The sequence below is a fragment of the Marmota flaviventris genome, chromosome 1, assembly GCF_047511675.1.
Source record: "Marmota flaviventris isolate mMarFla1 chromosome 1, mMarFla1.hap1, whole genome shotgun sequence".
NCBI lineage: Eukaryota > Metazoa > Chordata > Mammalia > Rodentia > Sciuridae > Marmota > Marmota flaviventris.
The window spans coordinates 147,994,831-148,007,084 of NC_092498.1; the positions used below are offsets into that span (position 1 = coordinate 147,994,831).

A 12,254-nucleotide genomic window follows, 5' to 3' on the forward strand; every position below is an offset into this window, starting at 1 on the left:
TCTAGTCATCTTATTTGTGATAGGGAACAGGGATCTACAAACCATGGTCTGTAAACCAAACCCAGCCTGTCACCTGTTTCATTAAAGTTTAATTGCAAGCCAGGCATGGTGGTGCATACCTGTAATCCCAGCAACTCGGGAGGCTGAGGCAGGAGGATCGTGAATTCAAAGCCAGTCTCAGCAAAAGCAAGGCGCTAAGCAACTCAGTGAGACCCTGTCTCTAAATAAAATGCAAAATAGGCCTGGGGATGTGGCTCAGTGGTTGAGTAACCCTGAGTTCAATCCCTAGTACCCACCCACCCTGCCGGAAAAAAAAAGTTTAATTACAAACTAGACGGACCAACTCACTCACATCTTGTATGTGGCTGCTTTCACACAACAATGGCAGAGTTGAATAGGATATATTGTCACAGGACACCACAGAGCCTAAAATATTTACTGTTCAGAGCTGTGCATAGTTTGCCAACACCTGATCATAACGTCCACACACATGTCCATGGTGGTTATCCACCCTGGTTGTAGAGTTAAGAGCCCCTGGTGCAGTTTCACCACTGAGTAAGATGGAGTAGTCACACCCCATCCTGTCTCCTGGGGATTGGCACTAAAAACCCTGGACCAAATGCTCAGGGCAGCTCTCTAAGGACTCCGAAGAGTAAGTAAAATCCAAGTGGTGGATTAAGGAACTTGAAGTGCCATCAAGCTGGTATTGAGGGTCCTGTTTGTTTTACTTCTGATATGAGTGAGTGGCAACCTGAGACCTGGAACTGTATAACAAGTGCAAAGAAGCCCTCTCTTTCTGGTCTAAGGAGCAGTAAATGGGACTCATACAAGACTGAGAGTAGGGGATTCCCCTGGGTTTTTTTCCTCTTTCCTTTTTCTGTTCCTTCCCATCCCAGGAGCAAGCCTGTGGCTACACAGTTGCCTAAATGTCTGATAGAGGCATTAGGAAGTCTAGATTGCTCTTCTTTTTCTCCCAATTCTCTCACCCTGCCCCACAGGCAGAACCCAACCTGCTCTGCCTGCTAAAACAAAATGTTTACATTCTCCATAGAGTTTAAAGAAGGCCCAGAATCTCACAACTTAATATTAAAAATATCCAAGTACCATCTGTAGAGACTGAACTGATGAAGAACCAAATCTCAGGAAAGCAGTCAATTGATAGCAACCCCAAGGTGACGTAGGTGTTGAAATTATCACTTATTAAAGAAGCTAGTAAAACCATGCTCTAAAAAGATAAGAGAACTCACTGAGTAGGCTTAATAGCAGCTGAGAGATATCAAAAAAAAAAAAAAAAAAGTCAGCAAACTGAAAATAAATTACTAGAAATTATCCAGTTTGAGCAATTGGAAAAGCAGTGGGAAGGAGAAAAACCTGAACAGAGCCTCAGAGACGAATCAAAAAGTACCAGAAGATCTGACATTGGTATCATCGGACTCCCAAATAGAGATGAGAAAGACTGTTGTTCAGAAAAAATATTTGACGAAATATTGGCCAAAAACTCTAAAAATTTGTCAAAGACACTACAGGTTCAAGAGCCTCAACAAACCCCCAAGATGATGAACTGAAAGAAAGCCGCGTTTGGAACTTCAAAACCAAACTGCAGAAAGCTAAGATTTTAGAGGAACCTTCTTGACTGCAGCCAGAAAAAAAAAAAAAAAATCCAACACACTTTAAAGCTTAAGCATCCCTCATCCAAACTATCTGGGACAGAAATGTTTTTGATTTTGGAAGCTTTTAGATTTGAGAAAATTTGCATAGATTTCACCAATTAAGTATCTGTAATCAGAATGTCCCACAACACCAAACTTTTTGAACATCATCCTTATTCTCATCAGAAACCATGAAGATGAGAAGAAAATGCAGAAATATTTTTAAAGCTCTAAGAGAAAGAAACTGTTGCTTGATGTTATAGTGCTCACCTGTAATCCCAGCAGCTTGGGAGGCTAAGAGAGAAGGATCACGAGTTCAAGGCCAGCCTCAGCAATTTAGTGGGGCCCTTCCTCAAAATAAAAATTAAAAGGACTGGGGGTTGTAGCTCAATGGGACAGCACTCCTGGGTTCAGTCACCAGTACCAAAAAAGGAAAAAAAAACCTGTCAATCCAGAACTCTACATCCAATGCAAATGACCTTTTGAAGTCAAAATAAAGACATTCTGAGGTGAAGTAAAATAATAATTTATTGTGCTAACAGAAATTCTAGGGAATATTTTTTGGGTGGAAATGATACCAAAGACATCTTGGAACTTTAAGAATGAAAAAAATCAGCAGAAATAAGTACCAAGGTAATATAATGGATTGTGTTTTTCTCTTAAATTCTATAAGATACATGTGAGAGTTGAAAGACATGATTAGCAGGTAGATGTATAGAATATGTCATTATCGTGCTACAGTAGGAAAAGGGAAAGAATAAAGAAATACGATGATAATATTTCTACATTGTACTTAAAATGGTAAAATATTATTTCTTAGTAGCCTGTGAGAAGTTAAGTAAATATATTGTAATCCCTAGCACAACCACTTAAAAGAGAAAAGTTGTCAAAAACTGTAAAGATAAACTAAAATGGAATGTTAGAAATTATTCGGATGGTCAAAAATATTTTGATTGAAAATAGTTAACCCAGGCATGGTGGTGTATGGCTATCCTATAGTCCCAGCTACTTAGAAGGATGAGCTGGGAGGATTGCTTAAGCCCAGGAGTTCAAGACCAGCCTGGGCAACATACATAGCAAAATCCCCACCCCTACACCCCACCCGCCATAAAAAAAAATTAAAAGGGGAAAACAGAAATCTGAGAATCAAGCAAAATAAATAATAAAATGATAGGCGTAAATCCAGATATAGCAATAATTACATTAATGTTCTAAATACACCAGTTTTTTTAAAAAAAAGATTGAGCTATATGCTGTGTACAAGAAACCTGCTCTAAATATAATGATAAAATTAAATGCCAAAAGATGTACAAAAACATTCCATACAAACCGTAAGTCAAAGATGGCTAGAAAGAATGTATTCATGTCAGACAAAGTAGACCTCGGAGCAAGGAAAATTAGCAGAGATAGAAAGAACATAAAATGATGATCAAAGGGTCAGTTCACCAAGACATAAGTCTAAATTGTCCATAACCAGCAACAGAGCTTCCAGTTATATGAAGCAGACCTCAATAAAGCTGATAGAAACGGACAGATCCACAAACACTGTTAGAGACTGAACAATAAATAGAACTAGTGGGTAGAAAGTCAGTAAGGATATAAATCTAAACCAAATGAAAGATCAACTCAATCTAATTGACATTCTTAGAATTCTGAACCCAACATCAGAATACCCACACTTTCCAAGTATACATTGAACATTTAAGAGGGGAAACCATATCCTAGGTCATAAAACAAAACTTAGCAAATCTAAAAGATTTAAAATACTACAAAATATATTTGCTGATCATAATAGAATTAAGCTAGAAAGGGATAATGAAAATAAAACTGTAAAATCTCAGGTGCTTGGAAATTGAACAACATGCTTCTAAATAATCCATGTGTCTAAAAAGAAGTCTTGAGGGAAATCAGAAAATATTTTCAACTACATGACCTATCAAAATCTGTGGAATACAACAAAAATAATGCTTTAGAAAAATATTTTATAACCTTTAATTCTTGCATTAGAAAAGAAGAAACGTCTATCAAAAGTTTCCCCCTGAAGAAACTAGAAAAGATGAATAAAATAAACCCAAAGCAAGCAGAAAGCAAGAAATGATAAATAGCATAAATCAGTGAAATCAAAAGAGGAAAGAAAGCAGAAAAATTAATGAGACTGATTCTTTGAAAAGATAAGTAAAATTGATAAATGTCTAGCCATACTAGCAAAAAAGGAAAGAATATACAGATGGGAATATTGCTAAAATAAAATAAAATCAAACATTAAAAGATTAGTAAGAAATAGGAACCAGAGATGTCAAACATTTTTTCATGTATTCGTTTGGCCATTTGTATTTATTCTTTGGAGAAATATCTGCTAATTTGCCCACTTATTGATTGGGTTATTTGGAGGGGTTTTTTTTTTTTTTTTTTTTTGAGTTCTTAATATATTTTGGATATTAATCCCCTGTCAGAAAAATAGCTGGCAAAGATTTGTTTTCATTCTGGAGGATCTGTTACTACCATCTTGTTTCCTTTGCTGTGCAGAAACTTTTTAATTTGAGACCATCCAATGTATTGATTCGCAGTTTTATTTCTTGAGTTTTAGGAGTCTTATTCAGGAAGAATGGTGCCTGACCATTGCATTAGTTTTCTTCTAACTGTGGTTCCATTATTTCTGGTCTAATTCCTAGGTGTTTATCCTCTTTGAATTGATCTTTGGTGCAGGTTGAGAGAGCGAGTCCTTTACACATGGATATCCGTTTTCTTAGCACCATTTGTTTAAAAGGCTATTTTTTCTCCAACCTATATTTTTAACACTTTGTCAAGAATCAGATGATGGGGGCCAGCATTGTGGCTCAGTGGTAGAGCACTTGCCTAGCATGTGTGAGGCACTGGGTTCAATTCTTAGCACCACATAAAAAATAAACAAAATAAAGGTATTAAAAAAAAAAGAATCAGATGACTATCTCTGTGGATTTGTCTCTGTCTTCTATTCTACTGGTCTTCATGGCTATTTTTATGCCAATACCAGGCTGTTTTGATTACTGTAGCTTCTCAGCAATCAGGGAAGTGCAAACCAAAACTGCATTGAGATTTCCTCTCACTCCAGTTAACATGGCAATCATCAAGAACACAAATTGCAATAATTGCTGGCAAGGATGTGGAGAAAGCTACACTTCTGTATTGTAACAACAATATAAGGTCTGAAGATTAGTACAACCACTTTGGAAAGCAGTATGGAGATTCCTCAGAAGATTGGAATTAGAACCACTATATGACCCAGCTGTCCCACTCCTGGGTATTTATCCAAAAGAACTGAAATTAGCATAGGCTATATAACTATATAACTGAAACATGCATATCAGTGTTCATAACAGCACAATTCACAATGGACAAGTTATGGAACCAGCCTAAATGCCTAAAAACAGGCGAATGGATAAAGAAAATGTCACCTGTATATTCACAATAGAGTTTTATTCAGCTGTGAAGAAGCATGAACTTGAGCTGGGAATGTGGCTCAGTGGTAGAGCCTTGCCTAGTGTGCGCAAGACCCTGGGTTCAATCCCCAGCACTACAACAAAAAGAAGAAGAAGAATGACATAATGGCATTTGCTGATAAATGAATGGAACTATAGAATATCATGCCAAGTGAAATAAGAAACTCAAGAGTGAGATATTTTCTCTTATGCGTAGAAGCTAGAGAGAAATAAGGAGTTTTTAAGAAGGAGATCTCGTGAAAATAGAAGGCAGAAAATAGAATGGAGGAAGAAGGAGAGAGAGGGAGGAGGAGGGATGGGAAAGGGAGGAACCATGGAATGAAATTGAACAAACTATGCTATGTGCATGTATGAATGTATCACAATGAATTCTACTTTTATGTACAATGTATCAATTAAAAAAAACAAATAAGTGGAAGGAAGTTCAGTAGAATAAAGGAAGAGGATCAGGTAGAAGGGGGAAGGGAAAGAGGAAGTACTGGGGATTGAAAGGGAGCAAATTGTGTTATATGCATCTATGGATATGTCAAAATGTACCACACTACTATGTATAGCTGTAATGTCCTAATAAATGCATTAGCAAAATTAAAAAAAAAAATAGGCTGGGAATATAGCTCACAGTGGAAGGCTTTATCAAAATTGAACACTTACTCTGAGAAAACTGTGATTGAGAGAATGAAAAAAATAAGCCACAGTCTGGAAGAAAATATTTGGAAATCACATATTCAATAAGGAATATGTATCTAAGGGATAGGATGTGTAAGCCCAGAATTTTTTCCCAGCCCACAAACAAAATGAAAGAACTTGTATCTAGAATATTTAAAGCACTCTTAAAACTCAATAGTAAGGGGCTGGGGATGTGGCTCAAGCGGTAGCGCGCTCGCCTAACATTTGCGGGGCACTGGGTTCGATCCTCAGCACCACATAAAAATAAAATAAAGATGTTGTGTCCACCGAAAACTAAAAAATAAATATTAAAAAATTCTCTCTCTCTCTTAAAAAAAACAAAAACTCAATAGTAAGAAAAAAAAACAACCCAGTAAAAACTTGGGCAGAGACAGATGTGGTAGCACATACCTGCAGTCCCAGTACTTTGGAAGCTGAGGCAGTACCAGCCTTAAGAACACAGACACCAGGAGAAAGGAGAGCTTGGGCAAAGACAGTATGTAGGTAGCAAAGAAATAAGCACATGAACGTAAGCTCAGAATCATTAGCCAATTGGGAAATGCAAATTAAGACCACAATGTGGTCCCACAGAATACTTATTAGAATGACTAAAATTTTTAAAACAAAGTAAACCTAAAATTGACAATACAAGTGGTGGGAAAGAGCTGGAGCAACCATAACTCTCGTAGATTGCTGTTTGGAATACAGAATGATAGAGCTAGCCCCGTGTAGTGGTACATGCCTACAGTCCCAGCAACTCAGGCAGGATGATCACAAATTCAAGGCCAGCCTGGGCTTCTTAGTAAGAACCCATCTCAAAATAAAATAAATTTTTAAGAGGGCTGGATATGTAGCTCAGCAGTAGAGTGGCTCTGGGTTCAATCTCTAGCACCACATACACAATAAAAGAGCTATTCTGGGAAAAAGTCTAGTGGCTTCTTACCCTATTAAACACACATTTACCATATAACCTAGCAGTCCCTTCCTAGGTATTTACTCAAGAAAAATACAACTTACACAAAAGCCTGTGTAGATGCCTATAACAGCTTTATTTTTTGGAATGTGGACCAGCATCTCCAAAGCTAGAATAGGACCAAGTCAGTCAGCATCTTGGGAGATGGAATTTCTCTCTGAATCTGCAAAGGCCACCTGCCTAAGCCCTGTCTTGAATAATTTGAAGAAGCTACCAAAGCTCACTGAAGCACCAGGGTCCCACACAGTGAGGTTATAGAAGCCTGCTGTGAGCTAATTCTACCCCCTCATCATTCCTCCACAGCTCAGGACCATCGCTCACCCTGGGGTGAACAAGCCTAAGGTTTAGAGTGAGCATTGTTTCTACTGGGTGTCTAGACCTGCACACTAAGGAAAACAAGACTGTATCCTCCGTACCACCCATGTCCTCAGGAATTTATAGCCAATCCAGCAACTTCTTTTCCCCACATGATTCATAATTACAAAAAAATGCTAATTGTGAAGCTTATATTGAGAAAATAATGGTGGTATTCCTTTATAGGTCCTATTCATATTTTATATGACCAAAACTTTGGTTTTTGTTTCAGATCACAAAAACGGACAGCACTTTATAATACCTCAAATGGCAGACAGGTAAGACCCTCAAAAGATCAATCAATTGTATCTGCCCCCAGTATTTCCTCGGTAATAAAGTATTTAAATATATCATATTTTTTGTGTTTAACAAAGCCCATACATTTTTCTCTTTTATGGCTATACAATTTGGAAATAAGACGTCTGTAAGTAAACCACCTATCAAACTTTAGTTCAAAAGAGCACAAGTAACAAATTTACTGATAAGGAAATTGGAGTCAGTGTCACTGTTTTACACAGTTGTGATAGTACATTGTGTCAACAGATCATATTCACAAAATATTTTTGTACCATTAGAGATGATATTCTTTTTCTATAACCGGGGTCGGCAAACTTTATCAAGGTCCCCTTGCAGCTTCTGTTGCAACCCCTCAATTCTGCCATTTTAGATGAAAGCATCTGGGTACACTAAATGAATGGGCATGTCTGTTCTAAGGAAATTTTTTTTCCAGGCACTGGAATTTGAATTTCATATAATTTTCATATCTTATGAAATGTTGTTCTTCCTTTTTTTTAATCCCCAATCATTTAAAAATATAAAAAAGCATTCTTAACTCATGGGCTAAGCAAAAAGAAGGCCATAATTTGCCGACCCCTGATTTGTAACATCAGATGAGTTTGTTGCTTTTATAGGGATGAACCTTAAGCCCTATTTAGCCAGTTACCTTTGCACAAATGCTGTCAAGAGTTATGAAATAATTAACTGCTGTTCCAGATATAATCTTGCCATTCCAGTTTTTCATATTTTCGTATTTTCTTCTATCTTGCCTTTTCTTTTCTTTTTTTTTTAGTACTTCAAAAATTATAGCTGGGCATGGTGTCACATGCCTATAACCCCAGTGACTCCAGACACTGAAACAAGATTGAAAGTTTGAGGCCAGCCTCAGCAACTTAGCCAGGCCCTAAGCTACTTCATGAGACTCTGTCTCTAAGAAATAAAAAGGACTGGGAATATAACTCAGTGGTTAAGCACCCCTGGGTTAAATCCCTAGTACCAAAAAGATAATAATTGTGACTCCTCACATAATAAGGACCTGGAAATTAACCTGACAGTAGCTTTTGTCATTTAGTTGGTGGGTGATTTTTTTCTCTTTATCATATATGATATGACTACTGTACTTCTGAAATGAATCACTCTGACATGTTGTTTCGGTTTCCTCACGAACTCTTTTGGGCCATAGAATGCTTGACTCAGTGTGTCCATGAACTATAACTAATATTTTCATCCCTTGGGTATCTTAATCTACAGAGCTCACAAACATGGTTCTATTTATTTGCTTATTAGTTTTGTACATTTTCTTAGCAGCCTGGATTTGTCTGAATTGGCAAAAGCTGCTAAGAAGAAACTTCAGTCTGTGAGTATCTCTTTACTGTGAACCCGGTGTGGGAATCAGTGTATTCTGCCAATACCTGTTCTCAGTCCAAGTTACCCACTGCATCAGATTACTTTATTTCATACTTTCAGATGATAAATTAGAAGCAGACCATTGAGTATGTAGCAATGAAAACTGAAAGTACATCTAGTTCAGTATATCTAGTTCATAGGCTCTGCTTCAAATATCCCCATTTTTCTGTCATATTGAGAACTAAAGACAGGGCCTGTGACATTAGGAAGTTGTTTCCCCTTGTGAAAGTTGCCTAGTTCTCTCATGTAAATGAGTAAGTGGGCACCCTTCCTGGAGTTTTGTCTAGCCGTGCTGGATGCCAGGGAATGACAAAATCTGGTGCTGGCCTGCTGGTGAGTTTGCAGGTTCACTCACTGCCACGATGGTGACTCTCTCACCCATCCTGTGCCATTCATCAGAGGTTTTCAGATTCGTGCTTCAAAGCTGGTGGTCCAGCCCACTGTGTCCTGACAGCTCGTGGAGCCCCACGGGTCACAGCCTCACTGTGATCAGTGTGTGTGTTTGCAGCTGGCCCAGCCAGCTGTAGTCAGGTCCCTTGGAGACTGACTTCTCTGGGAACCATTTCCCCTGGTCCAGCTGCCTCAAGGGGAGCCTCCCAGCTATTTTAACCCCAGACTCTACTCTTGACCTCCTCTCATTGCTCTCTGAATCAGACTCTTAACTTCTTTTCATAACCTTGAAGGGCATCTTCCAACTCATCTTTCAGACCCTGCCCTGGTCCCGTGTGTGTGTGTGTGTGTGTGTGTTTGTTTTCACACTCTCTGAGACCAAGAGCTGCTGTATTCGTGTCCTCTTCTGAGGCCCTCTGTTGCCCACGTGTCTGCCCCGCGCGGCTCCCCTGCCTTTCTCATTCAAGGAGCTGGAATCTGACCACCTCCCCAGCGTGGGCAGCAGCCTTCCCAAAGCCCAGCTCTGAAACTGCAGCTTCCCTATTTGTGACTTCCTCCCATTCCCCTTCTCAGAGAAGACCCTTTTCTAGAACCTCATATAACATTAAGTATTAAATATTACAGAAAATGAACCTTTCCTTACTAGTACTTAACTGTATTATGAAATAAATGTGTTTTATGCAATTTGTTTGGCGTCTCTGTGTTCTATATCTACGGTTTTGTGTGTCTGTGTGTTTTACTGCCTTTCTTAAAGAGACCATGTATTAAGATGATATGCTTTGAAGTCAGCACCAAGTATTTTGTGCTTTCCTTTTAATTGTTCATAATATAAGAGCAAATTTTTATTGAAACTAATTTAAACCTAGATAAACCCCAGATTCCCTTTGACTCTCTTGCATTTGCTCAGCTAGAAGCTGCATGAAAGCTAAAGTTGTATCTAATATCCTGCACGCACAGGCATTAAGTAAATAGCTTGGAGGGAACATAGTAGAGCTCTCGTGAACTTGGTCTGTGAGTCAGGTGGGTCAGGTTCACTTCTCTGCAAGGCAAGGTGCCGTAGCCTCCCAGTGCCTCGGTGTCCTTCCCCAGAAGAGGGAGGCAGTGCTCAGCAGAGCTGCTCAGGAAGGGTTGCTGCTCCTCTTACCTGTGGACCCTGCCCTGCCGGCTCCTTGCAGGTGCTGCTCTTACCTGGACCGGGTCACCATTTGTTCCTTCTCTCCTTTCTTCCCTCCCCCCTCATTTCTTCCTTCTTTCCCCTCCCTTTTTCCCCCTTTCATTTTCCTCCCTACCATCCTCTCTTCTTTCTTTCTCTTTACCTCCCTCCTTCCCTAATGAAAAACAAAGATCAGTATTTTCCTGAATTAGTAAATGTTAACATTTTGGTAGACTTAAACCTGAATCTCAGGTCCGGCACTTATTAGCTTTTGACTTTAGGCAAGCTACTAACTTCTATGCCTCAGTTTCTTTGTTTGTAAAATGGGACAATAGCAAACCCTATCTTCATGGAGGTGTTTTAAGTATTAAATAGGATGCTGTTAGCACAGTGCCTGGAATGTGAGCCCTTAGTCAGTGTTGACCAGTGCTGTCGTTGTTAGTGATAGCAATAATGATAAGGCCTGTAGTCCTTTGGAGGAAGAGATGAGTGTTTATCAAGCAAGTTCAAGCTCCCAACCCTTCATTTTCTTATCTAGCAGCAGGCTTTCAGGGTTTATCTTTAATGTAACTACAGCGTGACCATGCTAGAGGTATCGAAAATAGAGGGGAGAATCACCCTCAGTCCTGTAAGTGGACTCAGGCTCAGTGTTTTGGTGTATTTCTTTCAAGTCTTATTTCATGTGTATCACACTTTTGTCTCCTGCTTTTTTCAGTCAACAATGTATCATATACCTTTCACTATTCCTTCCTGTGAGGTGCGGTGGGAGGCATTTTAAATTGCTGCACAGAAGACCTTCAGGTCGGTTAGTGAGTGGATATTCCTGAGCCCCTGCCGAGTATCTGGTACTGCTTCAGGATGTGAGGAGGATGGTTGGCAATGTAACAAATTGAGCATCTGCCCTCACAGAGCAGGGAAGAGTCACAACGGCCAAGTGCCAGAGTGAGTTTCCTGAGGTAGAAAGTGCGGAGACAGCCAGTGCCACCTGTCAGGGGTCTAACCTCATCTGAATTGGAAAGACCTTGATTGTCCTCCCTGATCCTGCAGCCAGTAAGACCCCTCAGCCTATGGTGATTGTGTTGTGAGCTGACACTGCTCAGAGTATTGATGAGTCAGGTGGTGTTTTGTCAGGGACACTCGGCCCTGGGGTTGAAGGACTGCTCCCAGCAAGACAGCCAAGAGGCCTCACCCAGTTCTGGTTGGAGTTTTTGTGCAGTGGTGCAGATTATCCTGTCAAAGGGCATGTTTTTACCTCTTAATCCTCCCGGGGGTTTAGGAGCCCTTACATTTTGGGGAAATGACAAATGCTGTCAAGATGGAAGACACTCATAGGGGCTCCCCAAGGAGAGTAGAGGACTGGGTCCACTTCTGAGCGCGAGATTAGCCACCTCTAACCTTCTTGTAGCAGCGACCCTGCCGGGTGTCATAGAATAGTGAGGTTGCTGCGGGAGGCAGATGCTTCTAAAGGCTCTGTACAATTGTGGCATGTTGTCTGTGTAACAGGACATTTGCTAGGCCCTGGCTTAGACATTGGAGATAAAAGGGTGAATAAGTCACAGTCCCCTCTCGTCCTCCTGGTGTTAATCGTTGTCCCTTGTGTCCCTGATATTTTTACTTTCAGCTAAGTAATCATTTGTTTGAAGAACTTGCCATGGATGTGTACGATGAAGTTGACAGGCGAGAGACTGATGCAGGTGACTTAACATGTGCCTTTATCTACTAAGCTTCTGTTATCAGTGGGCAGTGACAAGCTGCCAGCCTCAGTGTTTTACTTGCCCAATTTCTACTGTCCTGATAACTCGTGTGTCGACGTGTACCTTTGCGTGTGTTGGCTTCAGAGTGTGCTTCCCTAAGTCTCCCTAGTAACGCGTGAGCCGTGCCTCCCAGCAGAGCAGTGGCACCCCAGG

General features: G+C 40.0%; 1 protein-coding gene across 16 annotated transcripts in view; it reads left to right on the top strand.

The window, feature by feature from the left end:
• Positions 1 to 12,254, top strand: part of Git2 (GIT ArfGAP 2) — a 50,918-nt gene that overhangs the window by 12,544 nt on the left and 26,120 nt on the right. For 10 of the 16 annotated variants that reach the window (XM_027923271.2, XM_027923261.2, XM_027923267.2 and 7 more), the window contains exons 8-10: positions 7,354 to 7,399; positions 8,703 to 8,754; positions 11,969 to 12,041. In XM_027923271.2, the coding sequence (XP_027779072.1) occupies positions 7,354 to 7,399; positions 8,703 to 8,754; positions 11,969 to 12,041 (171 nt within the window). The remainder of the gene's footprint in view (positions 1 to 7,353; positions 7,400 to 8,702; positions 8,755 to 11,968; positions 12,042 to 12,254) is intronic. The other 6 variants (XM_071617176.1, XM_027923262.2, XM_071617179.1 and 3 more) reach the window with 1 other exon arrangement.